Raw genomic sequence first — 21,731 nt, forward strand, 5'->3', positions numbered from 1 at the left:
TTCAGAAATGATGATGTGATGATTTGACGGGGAGCCATGTGACAGCTTGCTTATTTTGACTTTTTAAATAGGGACGCGTAGAAACAACACTAAAAGTATTCTACAGAGTGGGATATGAAGGAAAACAGATGAGACATTTTCTTCCCCAGTAGGCTGGGATTTTTGTCCAGTCTACTTAAATTGTATCAGCCTACTGATGGCTCCTCCAGTTGTAGGGAGTGGTACTGATGTATCTTAGATGAATAAGATCTTATTCATCCACTCTCTGCATTCTTTTCTCCTAAGTAGATAACTTAAGACTCAGCCTGGACCCTTCCTGTCTTTTGTCCTTTCCCAATCTTGACCTTTCCCTTAACTTTTGTGGCTTTTCTCTCCTTCTGCTCTGTTAACCAGGTTGGGACTTCCTCATCCACCCCTGCTTTCTTTTCACTCAAATAACTTGCCACTGAACATTTGAATCCCGATGCCTATCATATTTCTGCTCTGGTTCCTTTTGCCTGTATCCCTGGTCTCAGGATCCCTCCAGCCCTATTTCAGACCACTTCCTAGACACTCCTTTTCATGACAACCTTGTACATGACTATCTAATACTAGGTGATTAGTGTCTTCACTGCTTCCTTCATCTAAGTCTCTTATTCAAAATCTTGCCTACATCTGCATTTGTTTCCAAGTCTCCTGAAATTACCCAGAAACTTCGCTCTCACTCTCCTTCTCTCCGCCTCCTCTTTCATATAACTGTATATATGAGATTGGTTTGGATGATATTTTGTTTGGTTTGTTCTAACACAGTCTTCTCAGACTGGCCTTGAATTTGTTAGGTTATCTCAGGCTGTCCTTGAACACAAGATCCTCTTACTATAGCTCCCCTTGCCCCCCCATCCCCCAATCAGTGTTGGAATTTCAGGTAAGTGTCACCACATCCCACACTTTCTCCCTACACTTAAATTGTGTGACCTCAGCTGTCATGTTTTCTTTATCACCAATCTATGTCCTGAAACTTTGTATTTATAAAAAGCCATTTAAACACATTTCTCCTCTGCTCCCTTCACCTTCAGGTCCCTCGAAAGACCAACCATTAGTACTCGCGGAGGAGAGTTTCTGTTGTTTCAAACTTTCACCCCCAAGCCCTGCTGGTGAAAACTGTGAACTGCAGCATTTCTGACTTTGTCTTTCTTCATCGTTCTTCACCACAACCTCACAGGACAGAGGTTTACTACCAAATCACACAATGGGCCGGAGATATCTTAGAGAAGGTCTGGAGAAAACCTACAGAGTTTCTTTATTAGTATGTCAGCGAAATAGGAGAGGAAGAGGGTTGTTACATTTCAATATCAAACCCCATTCACAGAGGCAGGAACTCATTGGCCCTAAAAATCCCTCAAGGGTAGAGGTGACACCCAGATGTTCACTCTTTTTTGGAGGTGAGATACTCTTTTGTATGCTTGTATCCGAGCAGCGCAATTGTGGAAAACCCTTAAATGCTTATCTCATATGGAACACTGCTTCTCCAAAACAACAGCTTGAGATGACGTTCATGAAATTTAGATGGTTCTTAAACTTGAGACTGCTGTAGAAATCCAGCAGGCTCAACAGGCGTCAGGCGCCTGCTGGGTCCTGGACCACAAGCTCCGGCCCGCAGCCTGAGAACTAGCCGCTAGAGGGCGCAAGAAGCGCGCCGGCCCGGGGAACAGGGCTGGAGAGGGTCGAGCGCGGGATCCGCTCCTGCAAGCCCAGAGCAGCGGGGTCGGCGGGCCGCACAGGACGAGAGGACTGTCACTGTGGACGCGCCAAGCTCACTGACTCAGGACACCGGCCTCTGGGGAGCGTCAGGCCTTCTCCTCTGGGCTCCACGGCTCCCGATCCCGGGTGAGCAGCGTTCGGGGCGGAGGGCGATGTCTGCGGGAACCCACCGCGGTCCCCCGGGGAACCGGGCACCTCCGTTCGCGCGTCTCTGTTGCGTCTCGGCCGCGCTGGGGATGCTGTGGTCCCCTGCGTCTCTGGCGTTCAACTTGGACGTGGACAAGCTCACTGTGTACAGTGGCCCCGAGGGCAGCTACTTTGGCTACTCCCTGGACTTCTACATACCTGATGCGCGCACGTAAGTCGCTGGATTGGGTTGGTGGCGCGCTCCCGGGTCCTGTCTCTGTCCCTCAGCGGTCCCCGCAGCCAGGAGGAAAGGATGTCTGAGATTTCAGCCAAGTGCCCTCTCTGGGTCGGATTCTGCTCTCTGCCGGCCATCAGCATCTTTTCTCTTGGCTCATGCTGGGATTGGAGATGCTCCACTGGTATATAAATTCGGATTTGAAGATATAGTCACATTATACAAAGGAGAGAATAGGGTGGGACAGACTCGGGCCAATTTTAAAATAAGAACCACAATGCAGTCTGTTCCTACAGAATCTTATAGCGCCTTAGGTGGCAGACAGTTGGGATCTGTCTTCCCCATCACTGTCTCCACCTACCTCCACCTAGACAGGCAGAACCATTAGCAGCCTCTTCCAAAACCAGGTTTCTGGTGCTCATAGGCTTCCAAAGAGGAAATCAAGTTTGGCAGTCTTTCCATAGTAAATCTGTTTGTGCCTGCCGCTCCTGTAGTAGTCCGGTGGGCATGCTGGGCGCACAGGTTAACGATCCCTGAGGAGTGTCTTTCTCCGATTTCTTTGCAGAGCCAGTGTCTTGGTGGGGGCGCCCAAAGCCAACACTAGCCAGCCGGATATCTTAGAAGGGGGAGCTGTCTACTACTGTCCCTGGCCCGCAGAGGGGTCCTCACAGTGCAAGCAGATACCGTTTGACACCACCAGTAAGTGATGCTATTCTGTAGTGTGGCCCTTGGTTAAAAAGAACCAGAGCCATTCCCCGGGCAACTCTGGGCTCTTTTTCCTCTCCTAATGTAAATCTGAGTGTGTGAGTGCATCTGGTAACTTCTGTTTCCCTACTGTTCAGAGGTGACCACTAGGGGGAGTGGGTGTTTAGGATCAGTAGAAAATCCTGTGGGGTCTGGGGGGCACGCTCTTTTAAGCCTCACACTTGGTTGGCAGAGGCAGGCTGGTCTCTGAGTTCAATGCTGGCCAAGTTACAGCATTACCTTCACTGTAGAGAATTGGGCTGTTCCTCAAATACAGACCTGGAAAAAGACTTGCTTCGGAGTATTTGTAATTCTCTAGTTCCCAAGTGCGGAGGTGAGACTTGCCCTGCAGTAGACCCAGACTGCAACCTGCGGTGCTCGCCATTCTGATTCTTTACAGAAAGACATTTCTTTCAAAATATTGGACATTAGATGCAACATACTACAGGCAGAGTGTGGACGGATTACATTCATTTCCAAAATCCCCAGACAGATGTTTCTTATTTAATTAAAGGGAAAATACATTTTAAACAATTCAATCTGGTTATGTTTCGTCTGCTGTTTTTTCCTTGGGTCCTAAGCAAATAATTTAAAAGTAGTGTTTTGAAAACACCATCAATTAGTGTTTGAGTTTGCACCACCCAAATGTTAGCATTCAAATAATATATATTATCAGAGAATAAATACCCGTTTTTTTCCAAAGATGCAAATATGTCAGGTCAAATGTCAGTGTGAGGGGCAGGAAATTAAAATACCTCGTACATGGCATAGCTACTTTATGATGTCATTGTTGTTTATCCTGTGGTCCTGTGGTTATCTAAATATTCTGCAAACTTATATAAATGTACATTTTCACAGAATTTTGAAAAAATTGACTGGGTTGTATGTACTCATGACTTTAATCTGTGTCATTTATGTTGAGTGGGGAATAATTTCAGGACTACCAATGTGGAAATCATTTTAAAGAAAAGATGCAATCTTTACCTTGAATTATGACCCAATTAGAAAGCTGTTTCATGAAAACATTTTTAAATTATATTTCCATGCCAATCTATGATCACAATATCTTGTTATTTCATTAAATAGTTCAGTTATTTGAAAACAGATTTATAAGGCTTTATTTTATTTACATTCAAATTTAGCAACTGGAAATTTTAAATGTTTGTGAACAAAACAGTGCAGTTTTAGTTCCTTACTGATCTCTAGTTTCAGAATAAACTCCTGGGGCTGGGGAGGTGGCTCAGTGTGCAAAGGGCTTGCTGCATAAACATGAAGGTCTGAATTGCAACCCACAGCTCTGTGTCAAAGCCAGGTGCACGTGTGTGTGTGTGTGTGTGTGTGTGTGTGTGTGTGTGTGCCTGTGACCTCAGCACAGCGTGCCTGGTAGACAGAGCATTTAAGGCACTTTCTAGTCAGCGGACCTTCGCTAAACCATAGCGAGCTTCAGGCTCCAGGCAGCCCTCACTTGAAACAGTAAGGCAAGAACGACCGGGAGAATATAACCGCAAACTCTGGCTTCCACAGATGCTACCTGGGCAAGCACCTCTGCCCCCGTGTGCACACATCCATGCACCATACACACAAGCACACACACACAAAGACTTCATCTAAGGTTTGATCATGTAAGCACGAGATCATTACCATGATAATTATCTGAGCCAAATAACTCTTGTAAGATTTATTTGTATTTATCTCTGTGTGCACCCGCTTGTGTTTGTTACAAGCGTGGGTTCCCATGGAGGCAAGAAGAATGTGCTGGATCGTATGATGTTGGTAGGGGCTGGGAACTGAACTCCCATCCTCTAGAAGGATAGCATGCTCTTCTAAGTTCTTAGCCATCACTCCAGCCACTAATCTATATTTTTAAAAGGCAACCCAGACCTCGAAACAGAAAGATACAATGTACTATACTATTCGAATTTACATTCAATAAAGGTAGCACTTAAATGATGAAATGGTTGGGGCTTTTCACCAAGTAGCATTGACTAGTTATACAAATGAATTTAATAACTTTCTAGCACATTCTAGAGTGCATGAAATCAGGATGTAGTTAGCATTTTCTTTTCATTTGCTAAAAGAAGAATTGATATGTGTCCAGATATTCACTGTTCTTGCCCAGATGAATGTGTGTGTGTTTTTTTTTTAATTTCAGTCGATGTCATGATTCAATAGATAAAAGCCATAGAATCCGGGCATCAAACTGAGTTTTAAACTGGACTTCTCCACCCAAAACTTTCCATTTAAATTACAGTAGTTAAATTACAGTAGTTAATATTTCTCAACATTGGCTCTAAAGCAATTGTTTGGGGCTTTGAGTTCACTTTTCTTTAGCAAATTAATGCTGAAAGATTGTGTTCAGATTTCCGGAATGGTCCACAGGAACACACTTAGCTCATACTGTAATGGAACTCATACCTGCAACAGAAGCAAAAGGTACAAACTAGGACAATTTTGGCAGTTACCTAAGGAGAAAACTACTATCAAGAAAAGGCCTTTTTTACTCAGATGGTACAGGGAACTGGTGTCTTTGTAGAAGAACACAGCAGGGTGTCTCGGCACTCAGGAAGTGGAGTTATGTTTTATAAATGTGCACAGGATTTCTGTGTGTGTGTGTGTGTGTGTGTCTGTGTGTGTGTGTGTCTGTGTGTCTGTGTGTAAGGGGTAGTAATCAAACCCTGCACTTTGTACATGGCTAGGCAAATGCTGTGCTACTGGTCTCCATCCCCAGCCTCTGGATATCTAGAATTTTCTCTTGATAGAGGCGCATCCAACTGGTTATCAGCCATAGCCTTAGTACTCTGAGAATTCATAAGTGGAACATCGTGAAGGGATGGATAAGAAAATGTAATGGATATTCCTGAAATAATTAAACAAGATTCTCCCTCCCTCTCTCCATCCCTCCATCCATCTATCTCTCGTCTTCTCTCTCAGTGTGTGTGTGTCTCCCCCACCCCAACCTTGTCTGTCAGTCTTTCCCTCTCTCCCTCTCTCAGTGTGTGTCTGTCTGTCTCTCCCTCTCTCGGTGTGTGTGTGTGTGTGTGTGTGTCTCCCCCACCCTTGTCTGTCTGTCTCTCCTTCTCTCTCTTGGTGTGTGTGTATCTCCTGCTGCCCTCCGACATCTGTTTATCTGTCTCTTCCTCTCTCTTAGTGTGTGTGTGTGTGTGTGTGTAGGTGCTCATGTCTTTGTCTAAGTCTGGAGACCAGAAGCTGACGCTGGGTAATTTCTTCCATCTCTCCCCACCTCATATATTGGTGTTCACATCTCTCTCTCACTGACCCCTGAGCCCCAAGTTTTGACCCTGCTCCTTGGGCAGGGAGCCTCGGGGAGGGGAGCCTTCTATCAGGCCTTCATAATTATGCGCCAAACACTTTCTTGACCAAGCCATCTAGAGAGCTCCAAGAACACTGTGATTGTTGTTTCAAAGGCAATGAGGTAGGAACGGCTGCACAGAGCTTCAGAGAAATGAAGGTTCAGACTACAGTTAATGCTTAAGCGGCCTGTGAGAGAAGCCATCTCACTGAGAAAGAAGATGGGAATCTCTGGGCGAGAAAATAGCCCTGTCAGCCAAGAGGGGGTACCGTGAGTCCAGAAACAAGGAGGCAGAAGCCAGAAACCCGGAGCTCAGGTGTGCGCTGCTGAGTCGTTTCTGCTGCTCCGCGCTTCATCTGTCCAGTTATTCTGTTCACGTAGCCCAGGAGAGGAGAATAGACAGTAGCTATAACTTGATGCAAGATGGGACCGCAGGAGCCGGCGGAGCCGCTCTTTACTTAAGCATAGGCTCGCGAACAGAAGGCAACGCTAGAATACGGGCTGAGTGCAGGCCCTGCGCATCACCAGCCCTCGGTCTCAGGGTCAGCACTGTAGATGCAGAAACATGGCCAATGCATGGTCGCTCCTTTAAATATGGCCAATGCATAGTCGCTCCTTCAAACGTGGCCAATACATGGTCGCTCCTTTAAACATGGCCGATGATGCATGGTCGCTCCTTTAAACGTGGCCAATGCATGGTCGCTCCTTTAAACATGGCCGATGCATGGTTGCTCCGTTTTGCTCGTGTTCTTCACTCCTAATCTCTCATGCAAAACAACTATGTAAACCACATTCCGTGAGTCAAGAACCCGACCCGAGGGCATGGCCAAGACTGTAGGATGCAGACACGGGCGGCTTTCTGAATTCCTCCCAGGAACGGGAGAAAGCTGGTCTTCTTGGAGCGCCAGTTCAGGACTCAGGATCTCACCCGGTCTGTGGCGCCCGCCGGAGAGCCAATGAGCACCTTCCCTCCCTCTCCTCTGCCCCACGTCATCTGCCCACCACAGAAGGATCTCCACATCCCAATGTCCAGAGGCTAAACTAAGAAACAATTTTGGGAAAAGGCTTGGAGAAACCAAAGGGTTAGAAGAGGCTTGTTCTTGGTGGAACTTATGGCTTGTAACGGCTCTGGTTTCTTAAGTCCCCACTGACTCTTTGCTTAGGGTCCCCAATGAGTTACCACCTGTGTTTTCCTGGAAAAAAGGGAGACAGTGACTTTTCTTGAGAAAATAGGGGCTGTGACTTAGGGACAGAAGCAAGGTGGCATTCATGGAACTGTGTATAAAGTGTCAGGAATAGGTGTATACTATGTCGCTATATACTTTCTGGTATAAAGTGGCAGGAATACATGTATACTATGTCACCATATACTTTCTGATATTCCCCTATAACACTACCTTCTATCCAAGTCTTTTACTCTGTTTTTCTCATTATATCTCAAGGCAAGATACCGAGAAAATCTGATTTTTTTTTCAAGTAAGTTGTTTCAACATGTCCCAGCCCTGGGATGTCTACTGTTCAGCGTTTTGCTGGTGTTCCCCACTAACTGTCCTCGGTTAGATATGAAGAACCCATGTAACTTAGTTCGAGAACCCACCTTAATTTATTTAAGATTAACTGCTCCCCTTTAAAAGTTACCTACTAACCTAATTTTTTTAACTGATCATCATTTTATTTTTTACTTTATCAATCGACTTGGATTTCATTTCTCACTATATAGTGTGATAAATGCAAAACTAGAGGAAGTTTCCAATAGCCCAGGACTTCAAACGCATGAATACCGACAAATTCTGGTCCTTTCAAGTCCAGAAAGTTTTAAAAGAAGCATATGGTGATGGGGGAGGTGCAAAGAGTAGATAATTTCCCTGCTCTGTACAAAATCAAGTCGTCCCAAAGAAGCACTCCTCTCTTCCCCCTCTGTCCTACCGCCTACTTCAATGGGAAGGAATCCCTCCTGTTTGCTGGATCGATCTCTCTCCCTTTGGTCTCTGCACTGTGCCTCTGTCGTACAAAGCTCAAAAGCTCACATCTGCTTCGTGCGTGCGAAGCTCTGAGGCTCATTTCTTCTTGTTCCTCCACTTTCCCCTGCGATGCGCAGGTGCCATCGGGAGCAGTAGAATCGAATCCTTCTGGTGGAGGATGGGTAAAAGACGTCGATGTTTTCAGCTATGGGTTGTGAGGTGGTGAATGGCGGAGATTTGCAACAAAGCACCATCCAGGGAACAGTTGACAATTCTTTGATTCCCAAGGGACAGACTTTGGGAGGAAAACTGATAGCACGCGCTGGTATAGATGGTCACTACAGCAGTTAAGAACAGAGGAAGTCACTGGGGTTGGAAGGTTGTGGGGTTGGGAGATTGGGGGGTGGGGAGTGGCGCACGCCTTTAATCCCAGCACTTGGGAGGCAGAGGCAGGCAGATTTCTGAGTTCGAGGCCAGCCTGGTCTACAGCAAGAGTTCCAGGACAGCCTGAACTACACAGAGAAACCCTGTCTGGGGGGTGGGTGGGCAGAAACAGAGGAAGTCGAATGGGGTCCACTCATAGTCAGAAACCCGTGTGAACACAGAACAGGAAGAGGTGGGAAGCGCTGCCGGGAGAGGCCAACTGAGAATGACTGCTAGAATTTGCCTTAATGTAGTATCTTTGTGGGAGAGAGAGAGAGAGAGAGTAAAAACAGAAAATGTTAGGTAATCTGTTTAGAGCCTTTCAAAATCCCAGAATGGAGAGATTTTTTGCTGGATTTTTGCTGGGATTGACTTGGAAAATGGAATCCCTTGTTTCTTGGGAGCTGTCTCCTTTCCTGTTGCCTCAGTCCACTGCAAGAGAAGTTCTCAGCATCTGGCTGCCGTACACCGGGGCTGGCTTATTTTGCGGGATTGTGTGGGCTGTGCCTGTTTCCTTATTCGAGAGGTGGGAACTTGTTGGTGACAGAGCCTTGCTTTTCCAGCCCCCCCTCCTTTCCTTCCTCCCTCCCTCCCTTCCCCCGCCTTTGGTGGTGCTGGGTAGATCACGCTTGGTTCAGGAGCAAAGAGAAAGAAAGATACAAATGGTCAGAGCTACTCAAGCAAATGTTGGAAGGAAGACCTTGGATGTGGCAGGATTCAGGGAGAACAGAAGGCTGTGCTCCCAGGAGCTCTGTTAAAAGGGGGAAGATGGAAGGAGCCGGCAATGACCTTCTTCTCTGAAGGGTCCACAATGGAGCCAAGGGTGCTACTGCCCTTGCGATCCCCACTTCCCGGAGGCCCAAGGTCAGAAGGTGGATGATTCAGGGCCTCTATGGGCTAGAGAGCAAGTCCAGTTCCCACCTGGACCACTGAGTGAGACCCAGCTTCAAAATGAACAAGACAGGGGAGGGGGAGATAGGACTTAGTGGCAGAATGCTCGCCCAGTGTGCAGGAAACCCTGGGATCAATCGCCAGTCCCTAGCTCAGCAGATGGATGAGGATAAGGATAAAGAGGATGGGGATAATGGGACTAGGGATATACATGATTGGCAGAGAGATTTCTTAACATGGACAAGGCCCTGAGTTTGATTTCCACCATCAAATGAACAAATGCGTGAGTGAATGAATGAATGAATGAAAGAATCAAGTTTTACCACTCATAAATATATACAGATGAATACATATATATATAGAGAGAGAAATACACACACACACATATGGAAAGCAATATGTCTATAAATGCACACGCAGAAGTGGTAGTAGCCATATGCTAATATTGTCTGACCAAGACTCATTCAGCTAACCCTCTACTTTTCCTATGAACGTTCCCCAATGCCTGGCTTCATAGAGACACCAGCCCTGCATTCCTAAAGGAATCTCCATTGGCCCCGACCTCCCCACAACAAAAACAACTGGGCCCTGATAGGAGAAGGGAGGAGGCCTTGGACCCCACAGCGCTTAGCAACCGAGGGAGAGGGAGGAAGCAATTAGAAAGAGGAAGCCCTTGAAACTCCAACTAGAAATAGGAAACAGATCTGCTCCACGGCTAGTTCAGTCGTCGGAACACTAGGCGCCTGATGCTTAATCTGCAAAATTCTTTCAAGGAGCTGCAAGTCTGTGTGAGGGAACAGTCTTCCAGGTTCTTGGCAAGAATACTCCAGGCAACAGATGCAGTGTTCTGTGAGAAATATTGGAAAGAGTCTTGAAATTATTCTGAGAGAAGAAAAGTGCACTTTGACATTTAAGCGGACCGGCTGAGGTGTGCACTTGTGACAGCCCCGTGTATCCAGTCCAGCGTTCGTGATGAGGCCAGGAACATGGCCAGCACAACAAACATGTTTAGTACCTTTAAGGGAAATGTCTAATTTTTCAAAATTCAATTTCAGCACACGCCTACCAAAAACATGTGTAGTTGCATACAAGGTGTATCTGCCTAAAATAGATCGGAAGGAATGTTAGCTGGAGGTCATGTTACACGGAGATGTGAGATAGCCAAGCGCACTGTAATTCACTGATAAGTGGTTTATATTCAAAACATTCTACCTCTTGCGCCAGTTCTGCACTGTTCCGAAATGCAGACGGGCAGAGCTCGGGGATGAGTGTCACCAGACAGTCTGGAGGGCTGGGGTGGGGGTGGGGGTGGGGGGAGAGGGTGCAGTTCAGGCTCAGCCGAGCGGAAAGGCCAGAACTGGGATCTCGGATGTTAAGTAGCAGCACCCCAGAGGTCTGTCAAGATGAGAAACATTTCTCATTGCCCAAACATTTCCCAAAGTGATCCTTTGCCCTTTGGATTATTTTTGTAAAGATAAGGTATCCGTTGCAAAACTGGGTCTCTCTCTCTCTTGAACTGCTCTTTGAGCATTCTAAATGGGAAGCGCCAAGCTTCACGGGACAAGAGGGGGTGATTGGGGCAACCTGGTGAGACTTTCTGTCTCCCCGTTATTATGGTGCATATTTGATTAAATGTCATTGCCCAAATCCATAGAAATACATAAAAATAAACTTTCCTGTGAGTACTGTAACAGCAAAATTTTTAAATGAAAATAAACAAAGCCTGTTTGGAGAATACAAGAAAGTTATATATTTAATATGATTCAATTTGTGTCTATAACTGTTGCGTTGGCCACATAGGCCTTAAAGATCTTTAGGCTACAACAACTTCTGATCTAATGAAACTGAAATCTGTGCGCACACGCAGTTTGGATGATGAGTGCAAGACATTTCTCCTGCGTGAGACTGACGATGGAGAGTCATCTTTAATGGTTAATTTAAAGAACCATTCCCGAGTAAGGCTGAGTAAGAATACATCTGTTCAACAAGATGCCCAGCCTGCAGCTGCAGGGCTTGTGGAACCTGAGTGTGGGACCCCCTGTCAGTAGTCACCAAGCTGAGCGCTCACTTCAAGCACAATGTCTTACATGTCACAACGTGTGCAACTGCACTGTAAGGCATTTACTCAGTAGCGTCAGGCTGGTTTTCCCCCATCTCTGGTATCTGGCATATGGGCACCGATTCTTATATGGCACTGTAAAAGGCTCTATCAATCTATAATGATTTCCAGAACACACCGAGACTAGAGAAGAGGGAACACAGCACTGCTACAGCGTCCATTTACTGAAGGAGCCTACAGAACCCATGCTGTATTCTCTGTCTGATGCCTGATCTAAAAAGGGAGGCTCCTAATGCCCAGGCTGTGGCCATCACTACCTCCCAAAGCTCAGCCAGATGGCGCCATTACAAGCCAGCCTCTTGCCACACTGCTAAATTAATATCTTCCCACTGCTGTTTGGTGCTGCTTCCTTCTCTTCACCCCCCCCCCACACTCCTGCTCACTTTGGGCTGTTTGGTAGCCTCTTTCTTAACCACCTAGAATAACTTGTTTTTCAGAAATGATTGTCATTGTTGTTGTTGTTGTTGGGTTTTTGTTTGTTTGATTGTTTTTGTTATTGTTGTTTTATTCTTTAATCCTTTTTTAAAAGTTCAGTCGTTATCCCCCTCCTGGTCTACCCTCTGACTGTTCCTCATCCCATGCCTCCTCTCCTGTCTTCCAAGAAGATGTCCCCAGCTCCCACCCCCACCCCACCAGACCTCCCCACTCCCTCAATTATCTCCAGGATTAAGTACCTCTTCTCACTGAGGCCAGACCAGGCAGTCCTCTGCTGTATATATATCGGGGCCTTGTACCAACTAGTATATGATGCCTGGTTGGTGGCTCAGTCTCCTGAGAGATTGGGACAGGGAGGGGAAAGGGAAACATTATCAAGTATGGGGGGGAGGACTGAAGCCCTGAGGGCTAGTAGGAAGAATGGAAACAGGAAACCTTGGTGGGTAGGGGATGGGGGACCCTCTAGAATGCAGCAGAGACCTGGGAGGTGAGAGACTCTCAGGACTCAAAGGGAGAGACCTTAGATGAAATGCCCTACATTGGGGAGAGGGAACTTATAGAGTCTACCTCCAGTAGAAAGACAGGACATCAAGTGTGACAGGGTTGCCATCCCATAGTCAAAGATCTGAGCCAGAATTGTTCCTGTTTGAAAAAAACTGCAGGGATAAAAATGGAGAAGAGACTGAGGGAAAGGAGGTTCAGTGACCAGCCCAAGTTGGGATCCATCTCCAGGGGAGGCCTCAAGGCCTGGCAGTTTTACTGATGCCATGGTGTGCTTACAGACAGGAGCCTAGCAATGGCTGCCCTCGCAAAAATGATTTTCTGATCAGAAAATGACTTCCTTCGTCTCCTTCTTATACTTCCCAATAGGATTTGTTTCTTGAATTCCAAGATCACCACACATGCTTTAATGGAAGATAGTAACAATGGCAACTGTAACAACAATAATTTCAACAGCCTATCTATGACAGTCAACCAAGGCAATGACATAAATCCCATAAATATGATCTAATCATAAAACTGAAGTCTAAAAGGACCAACATGAGTATGAGAAATTACTTTTGTTTTAATGTTAATTTAAAACATTCAACACCGTGTATATAACTTTTGAAGACTACTGGAAAGAGAGTGCAGTGAACTGAATGGCTGCCTGGAAAACATGGGTTCGGGGTTGAAGAGAGATCTCAGTTGGTAAATGCTTGCCCTGCTGCCTTGTGGACCCAAGTTTGGGCCCTGCAACCCATGGACTATACCCAATTCAGTGATGTAATAGTGCTAGGGCTGAGGAAGCCGGAAGTCAACACCAGGTGTTATTTCTCAGCGCCCCCACCCCTTTTCTGACACAGGGATTCTCCCTGGACTGTGTCTCATCCAGCCTGCTAGGAAGGCTGGCCAGTAAGCCCCAAGAACCCTCCTGTCTCTGTTTCACCAGTGCTGAGATTACAAGCTTGCCTGGCTTTTAAAAACATGGATTACCCGGGGTTAGAACTCAGGTTCTTGTGTCTAGTTCTTGTTTTCTACCATCTCCCCAACCTTATCACAATATCTCTTGTCCTTAAAAATCACCTTTTATTTTCGACAGATATTTACTTATTACAACATCATCTAAGGAAACAGTAGAGTTTTAAATACAGCTTAGTGACATTACACAGGCAGACCTTCTCAACCCTGGCATATGGTCACAAGGAGAGCCTTGGTCTTACCACCATAGGGAGACCAAGGAGAAGCAGGGGCATGTTGGGAGGCAGAGAAAAGTGTGTGGCTATGTGCACGAGCATTTATTTCAGACCGAGTTGATTGTCAGCTCTCCATTACTACCACAGAAGAGCGGTACGTAAGGTAGGGGTTTTAGACAACACACACACACACACACACACACACGGATTGCTATAGAGTTCTGAAAGTCCAAGTCTAAAATTGGTCTCCCTGAGCTAAAATCAAGCTCTTGGCAGAGCCATGTTCTTTCTGGAAGTGCTTGGGGAAAGCAGGTTCCTTGGCTTTCCCAGGCGGTGGCCCGCCCTGTGCCCTGGCTGGTGGCCCTGTCCATTTTTAAAGCTTGCAGCATTGGCCACATGTTTCTGCGTGGCTCTCCTCTGGGCTTCCCTTTCTGCTTTGCAGAGCTCATGTTATTACACTGGACCACGTTAATAAGCAGGAGACCCTGCCTGTCTTAAGTTCAGGTGACTAGAATCTGGTTCCTTCAGACACTGCTCTCCTTTATTATTATTTACTTATAACACATTTATAAGTTTTTAGATACGTGATGGTTATTATTTTTGCTTAACCCAATTGGCCAATAGGACTCAGTGAAGGGGGTGATACTTCAGAAAGGGAGGAAGACATATTTTAGAGTGTCGTCTGGGTTAAGATCTGGAGGTGAATGACTGTGGGCTTTAAAGAAAGCATTGTACCTTGAGAGTAGGGTAAGAGTAGAAAGTTAGACAAGAGAGGCTTTAAAGGCAAGATTGAGTCATGATCCTGAAGGCCCACAGTCTCTGATTACATAGATTTATATACATACATATGCACACACACACACACACACACAATTTTAAAAAAAGAAAATTATCTTTTTTTAAAGAAATGTACAAATGTGCCTCACACAGTTTGGTAATTGGGTACAACCAGCTTTCTAACTATGGCCATTGGAGATACTGTGATGGAAACGCCGAGATGAAACATTTCATGAGATTCATCAAAACTTCATGGGAAACGTGTTTTCCCAGAGTCCTCCACAACCTCTGCTTCATACCCTCCCTACTTCCTCTTCTACAGTGACTCCTGAGCCAACTGGACTCAGTGGGTCAAATAAACAGGATGTGGAATTGGGAGGAAGATTTAGTGGGCAGTAGATCTGGGAGGAGGTGGGTGGGAGGAGATGTGATCAAAGAACATCGTATACCTGTCTGAAATTAAATCCTCAAACTTAAAAACAATACCTCTAAGGAAAAACCACTGAGTACGCAGTTACCCAAAGAGCTGTGATCTGGAGACATTTTAGGTTTCACAAATACAAACGTACAAAGGACAACCCATCATCTCCTGAGGAAATGTGGATATTTTTAAGATCATGCGCAATGCACCTAAACTAAGTCAACATTGCACTAATGCAATTTCATGGAGTCAAATGAGCGAAAATACATGGAGTGGACCAGAGCCTTCTAACATCTTTCTGAAAGCCTGGGGCCATTTGGATACAGTACTCTCCCCTGGAAACACACTCAAAACAACGCCTTAGTATGCCTCCAGGTTTTTGTTCTGTCGTACATGATGCAGTCACGCTGTATGCAGCCAAACATTCTAGTGCCTTTCCTAGAACTTGACTTTCCTTCCCGCCTCTCCCCCTTCAGAGGGAATTGTGGTTTGCAGAGTTTGGGGATTTCAGCATTTGGCACTGTAATCTTTCAGGATTATGATTTCAGAGATTTTACGGATTTTGATCTTTCAGAATCTAAACATTTAATAATGTGACATGGTATTGTGCCTTTCAAGGTTCTGACCAGCACTAAATTATATGGTACTTTAATAGCCAGTGTTGAGATTTGGGGTTTTATACTAAAAGAAATGCACAGCCAATGAGGGAGTTTTGAGTAGGAAGTAAGATTTTTTGAATTATGTTTTTTTTTAAAGGATAAGTTGAGCTATCGGATAAAGAACATGCTATCCAGAACAGAACTGAATACAAGCCAAAACAGAAGCCAAGGGATAAATCAAGGGCAGCTTACCACTGTCCAAGGATAGAAATATAGCTTGACATGGATAGGAGCGATAGGGGTTGGGGGGAGGGGGTGAGAGATGGGTGGAACCAGATTTCACGTCTCAGTTAAAAGGATCTAGTTCTGGATCAGATGATCAGTGGGAAAAAGGAGGGAGAGTTTGACCTTAGCTCCCAGAGTAAGTGGACTGAGAGTGAGCACTGGGAAAGGAACATGCCTTGGAGGAAATAGCAAGAGTTGAGTCCAGATATGTGAAATTTGAGATGCTTATTAGACCTCCAAATGGATGTCAAATGGGCTGCTGGATAAATAGACCCAGCCTTGTGCAAGATGCCTGGGATTTAAAATTTGGAAGCGGTGTGTAGATGATATTTAAGACAATGGCTCACTTATGGGGCATGCATGGACCAAGCCTAGAGCGGCAAAGTGAGCATGTAGAAAAGGGGTGATCTCCGGGTTGAAACTGAGACCCAGAGCACCCCAACCTCTAGAGAAGAATGGGGCACAAAGCGGAGGGTGTAAGGCACAGAGAACCCTGTTAGATGAAAACCAAGGTGTCAGCAAAATGTGATGAGTAATGAAAAGATTTGTGTTGGTAACTGGAAGTTGTGTGTTCGGTTTTAAAAAAGTAGTTTAAAAGGAATGTGCCAGAACAGACTGGGAGCAGATGATGAGAGACACCAAATGTGCAAAGCTATATGTGGAACCTGGAAATTTTAATAATCCAGTAGCTACCATAGTGTGGTTGCAATATGATGGAAATTAACCAGAGGGAATGAAAGGAAACAATGTTGACAGAAAGAGAGAGTGACGCACAAAGTGGGGATGGATGGGGTCTTAAAATAAACAGAAGGTCTAGCCTTGAAGGATCATGAGGGGAAGACTGCTCATCCTTAGTCCTGGATGGAATTGTTGAAGAAACAAACAGTTGTGAGTGGCTGATGCATTATGGGATGCAGGAAGAAAGTGACCTTTCATTTCATTTTGTCTTCAGATTTTATCAGTGAAGCAAAAAACAAAGCCATCAGATGAGAATGGGGAGACAGAGAAGACTAGGAGGAGAGGAAAACATAGACACCAGGAACACAGAACATACTGAGTATTGAAGTAACAGGGTACCCAGGAAATAGATAAACAACCATTTCTGTGTGCATTTATCAAGGAAATGTCCCTTTGTCTCCACTCACCCCATAGCATGCACCCAGATGGGGTAGAACTTACGGAAAATCTCCCAGAGGACAACTCCATCTTGAAGGCTAATCTTCCAAAGTATAAACTGCAGTCAAAGAAGTCCTGGATTCTGTGGTGCCCATTTGAACAACATCAGAAAGAGTTTTTTTTTTTTAATTTATATGAGGTGGAGGTAGGTGCCTTCTGCACTAGCCTGGCAACCTAAGGTGAACCCCTGGGGGCCACAAATATGTGGAAGGAGAGAATCAACTCCAGTAAACTGTCCTCTGACCTCTACATGTACTGTGGCTTACACACATACCTCTGCACATAGATGTGCACAAGCACACACAAACAAAATCTATGTAAAAATGTAATTGCATGAACTGTTTTCTTAGATGAATGATTGGGGTCATTTTTACTTCATCGTCTTCTAACAAAGAAGGTAGACTTCTAAGGAATATTCAACCAAGCAACAGGATGGTAGTTAAAATATCTTCTCTACTGCTACCAAGAGAAGTTAGTTTATGCAGCCCTTATTCTGAAACCAAATTGGATACTGTATTTAAGGCATTCCTCTGAGGTCATATTGAAGTTGTTTTCATCAACTAGTGACCTTCCTAAGATTGCTTTTCATTAATTTATGCAAATAAATGATTAGGTACTAAATAGAAACATGTTGTGCCTTTGAGAAATAATATTGATACATAAGCCATATTGGAAGCTCTTAGGGTTTTAAATCTGGTCCTACACCCAAGGCATGTGATCAAGAATTCCTTGAGAGGAAGAGAATTCTAAGAGAAAGAGAACATCCAGAAGAGGGTCTTGAGGGAGAATGAATATTTAAAGATCCAAGGAGCTACACTAAAGTCACAGTGGTTAGGAAAGACAAGGAGGATCCTGTCAAGATGGCAGGCTCTTTATGGCTGCCTTTTCAGTGGAGAACCATCTCTGCCACTGGGGTAGAGAATGGATTTGAAGGTGGTAAGCTTGTGCGAGAGCAACCCTGTTAGCAACTGAGGCTAAGAAGCACGGGAAAAGATCTTCACCAACCCTACATCCAATAGAGGGCTAATATCCAATATATACAAAGAACACAAGAAGTTAGATCCCAGGGAACCAAATAACCCTATTAAAAAATGGGGTACATTGATCCGCCTGCCTGTCACTGTACCAATACCATGCAGTTTTAAACACTATTGCTCTGTAGTATTGCTTGAGGTCAGGGATACTGATGCCCCCAGAATTTCTTTTATTGTTGAGAATAGTTTTAGCTATCCTGGGGTTTTTGTTATTCCAGATGAATTTGAGGATTGTTCTTTCTAACTCTGTGAAGAATTGAGTTGGGATTTTGATGGGTATTGCGTTGAATCTGTATATTGCTTTTGGCAAAATGGCCATTTTAACTATATTAATCCTGCCGATCCATGAGCATGGGAGGTTTTTCCATTTTTTGAAGTCTTCTTCCATTTCCTTCTTCATAGTCTTGAAGTTCTTGTCATACAGATCTTTCACATATTTGGTAAGCGTCACCCCAAGGTACTTTATACTGTTTGTGGCTATTGTGAAGGGGGTCATTTCCCTAATTTCTTTCTCAGCCTGCTTATCCTTTGAGTATAGGAAGGCTACTGATTTGCTTGAGTTGATTTTATAACCTTCCACTTTGCTGAAGTTGTTTATCAGCTGTAGGAGTTCTCTAGTGGAGTTTTTTGGGGTCACTTAGGTAGACTATCATATCATCTGCAAATAATGATAGTTTGACTTCTTCCTTTCCAATTCGTATCCCTTTGACCTCCTTATGTTGTCTAATTGCCCGAGCTAGTACCTCCAGTACAATATTGAAAAGATAAGGAGAAAGGGGGCAGCCCTGTCTAGTCCCTGATTTTAGTGGGATTGCTTCAAGTTTCTCTCCATTTAGTTTGATCCTGGCTACCGGTTTGCTGTATATTGCTTTTGCTATGTTTAGGTATGGGCCTTGAATTCCTGTTCTTTCCAAGACTTTAAGCATGAAAGGATGCTGAATTTTGTCAAATGCTTTTTCAGCATCCAATGAAATGACTATGTGGTTTTTTTCTTTGAGTTTGTTTATGTAGTGGATTGCATTGATGGATTTCTGTATATTGAACCAACCCTGCATCCCTGGGATAAAGCCTACTTGATCATGGTGGATGATCGTTTTGATGTGTTCTTGGATTCAGTTGGCAAGAATTTTATTGAGTATTTTTGCATCGATGTTCATAAGGGAAATTGGTCTGAAGTTCTTTTTCTTTGTTGGATCTTTGTATGGTTTTGGAATCAGCGTAATTGTGGCTTCGTAGAAGGAATTGGGTAGTGTTCCTTCTGTTTCTATTTTGTGGAATAGTTTGAAGAGTATTGGTTTTAGGTCTTCTTTGAAGGTCTGATAGAATTATGCACTGAAACCATCTGGTCCTGTGCTTTTTTTGGTTGGAAGACTTTCTATGACCCCTTCTATTTCTTTAGGTGTTATGGGACTGTTTAGATGATCTATTTGGTCCTGATTTAATTTTGGTATTAGGTATCTGTCAAGGAAATTGTCCATTTCCTCCAGATTCTCCAGTTGTGTTGAATATAGGCTTTTGTAGTAGGATCTGATGATTTTTGGATTTCCTCAGTTTCTGTTGTTATATCCCCCTTTTCATTTCGAATTTTGTTAATTTGGATACTTTCTCTGTGCCCTTTGGTTATGGGACATCATAAAATTACAAAGTTTCTGTAAGGCAAAGGACACCATCAAAAGGACAAATCAGCAACCAACAAATTGGGAAAAGATCTTCATCAACCCTACATCAGATAGAGGGCTAATATCCAATATATATAAAGAACTCAAGAAGTTAGACTCCAGAAAACCAAATAACCCTATTAAAAAATGGAGTACAGAGTTAAACAAAGAATTTTCACCTGAAGAACTTCGGATGGCAGAGAAGCATCTTAAAAAAATGCTCAACTTCATTAGTCATTAGGGAAATGCAAATCAAAACAACCTGAGATTTCACCTTATACCAGTCAGAATGGCTAAGATTAAAAATTCAGGAGACAGCAGATGTTGGCGAGGATGTGGAGAAAGGACACTCCTCCACTGCTGGTGGGGTTGCAAATTGGTACAACCACTCTAGAAATCAGTCTGGTGGTTCCTCAGAAAACTGGGCACCTCACTTCCAGAAGATCCTGCTATACCACTCCTGGGCATATACCCAGAAGATTCCCCAGCATGTAATAAGGATACATGTTCCACTATGTTCATAGCAGCCCTATTTATAATTACCAGAAGCTCGAAAGAACCCAGGTATCCCTCAATAGAAGAGTGGATGCAAAAAATGTGGTATATCTATACAATGGAGTACTATTCAGCCATTAGAAACAATGAATTCATGAAATTCTTAGGCAAATGGATGGAGCTGGAGAACATCATACTAAGTGAGGTAACCCAGTCTCAAAAGATCAATCATGGTATGCACTCACTAATAAGTGGATATTAACCTAGAAAACTGGAATACCCAAAACATAATCCACACATCAAATGAGGTACAAGAAGAATGGAGGAGTGGCCCCTTGTTCTGGAAAGACTCAGTGAAGCAGTTTAGGGCAAAACCAGAACAGGGAAGTGGAAAGGGTTGGGTGGGAAAACAGGGGGAGGGGAAGGGGCTTATGGGACTTTCAGGGAGTGGGGGTCTAGAAAAGGGGAAATCATTTGAAATGTAAATAAAAAATATATCGAGTAAAAAAAAAAAAAAAGAAAAAAATGGGGTACAGACCTAAACAAAGAATTTTTGTCTGAAGAAATTTGGATGGCTGAGAAACACCTTAAGAAATGCTCAACATCATTAGCCATTAGGGAAATGCAAATCAAAACAGCCCTGAGATTTCACTTCACACCAGTCAGAATGGCTAAGGTTAAAACCTCAGGAGACAGCAGGTGTTGGCGAGGATGTGGAGAAAGAGGAACACTCCTGCACTGCTGGTGGGATTGTAAGATGGTACAACCACTCTGGAAGTCAGTCTGGCTGTTCCTAAGAAAACTGGACATGACACTTCCGGAGGACCCTGCTATACCTCTCCTGCGCATATACCCAGAGGATTCCCCCGCATGCAATAAGGACACATGCTCCACTATGTTCATAGCAGCCTTATTTATAATAGCCAGAAGCTGGAAAGAACCCAGCTATCCCTCAGTGGAGGAATGGATACAGAAAATGTGGTATATATACACAATGGAGTACTATTCAGCAATTAAAAACAAAGAATTCATGAATTTTTTAGGCAAATGGATGGAACTGGAAAATATCATCCTAAGCGAGGCAACGCAATCACAAAAGAATACACATGGAATGCAATCATTGATAAGTGGATATTAATTAGCTCTGAAGCTCTGAATACTGAAGATACAATTAGCATATGAAATGATTCCTATGAAGAAGGAAGAAGAGGGCCCTAATCCTGGAAAGGCTTGATCCAGCATTGTAGGGGAGTACCAGGACAGAGAAAAGGGAGGGGGAAAGATAGGAGAATGGATGGAGAGAAGAGGACTTATGGGACATATGGGGGGGGGGACTGGGAAAGGGGAAAGCTTTTGGAATATAAACAAAGAATATAGAAAATAAAAAAAATAAATAAATAAAAAGAAGCACAGTAGCTGCCACAAGGGATGATGTCTAAGAGGCAGAAGGAGATGCAGGAGATTAGGAAAACCAACCAGCAGAAAGTGATGAGGAATGGAATTGGACCATGGAGTTGATGCATTTCAAGGATCTAGTCCAGGCTCCTGACTTGGTTAATGGGGTTGCCTCGTATTACAGAAAACTAATGGGTAAAAGAGACGTGACAGTCTGTCCATGCAACATTT

At 44.3% G+C, this 21,731-nt stretch overlaps 1 protein-coding gene across 1 annotated transcript in view; it reads left to right on the forward strand.

Moving 5' to 3' along the window:
* The first annotated feature begins 1,664 nt into the window (after positions 1-1,664).
* Positions 1,665-21,731, forward strand: part of Itga8 (integrin subunit alpha 8) — a 197,443-nt gene continuing 177,376 nt past the window's right edge. Inside the window, exons 1-2 of the mRNA XM_052156913.1 lie at positions 1,665-2,098; positions 2,667-2,800. Coding sequence (XP_052012873.1) covers positions 1,893-2,098; positions 2,667-2,800 — 340 coding nt within the window. The 5' untranslated portion in view covers positions 1,665-1,892. The remainder of the gene's footprint in view (positions 2,099-2,666; positions 2,801-21,731) is intronic.

The sequence above is a fragment of the Apodemus sylvaticus genome, chromosome 14 (assembly GCF_947179515.1).
Source record: "Apodemus sylvaticus chromosome 14, mApoSyl1.1, whole genome shotgun sequence".
In the NCBI taxonomy this organism is placed as follows: domain Eukaryota; kingdom Metazoa; phylum Chordata; class Mammalia; order Rodentia; family Muridae; genus Apodemus; species Apodemus sylvaticus.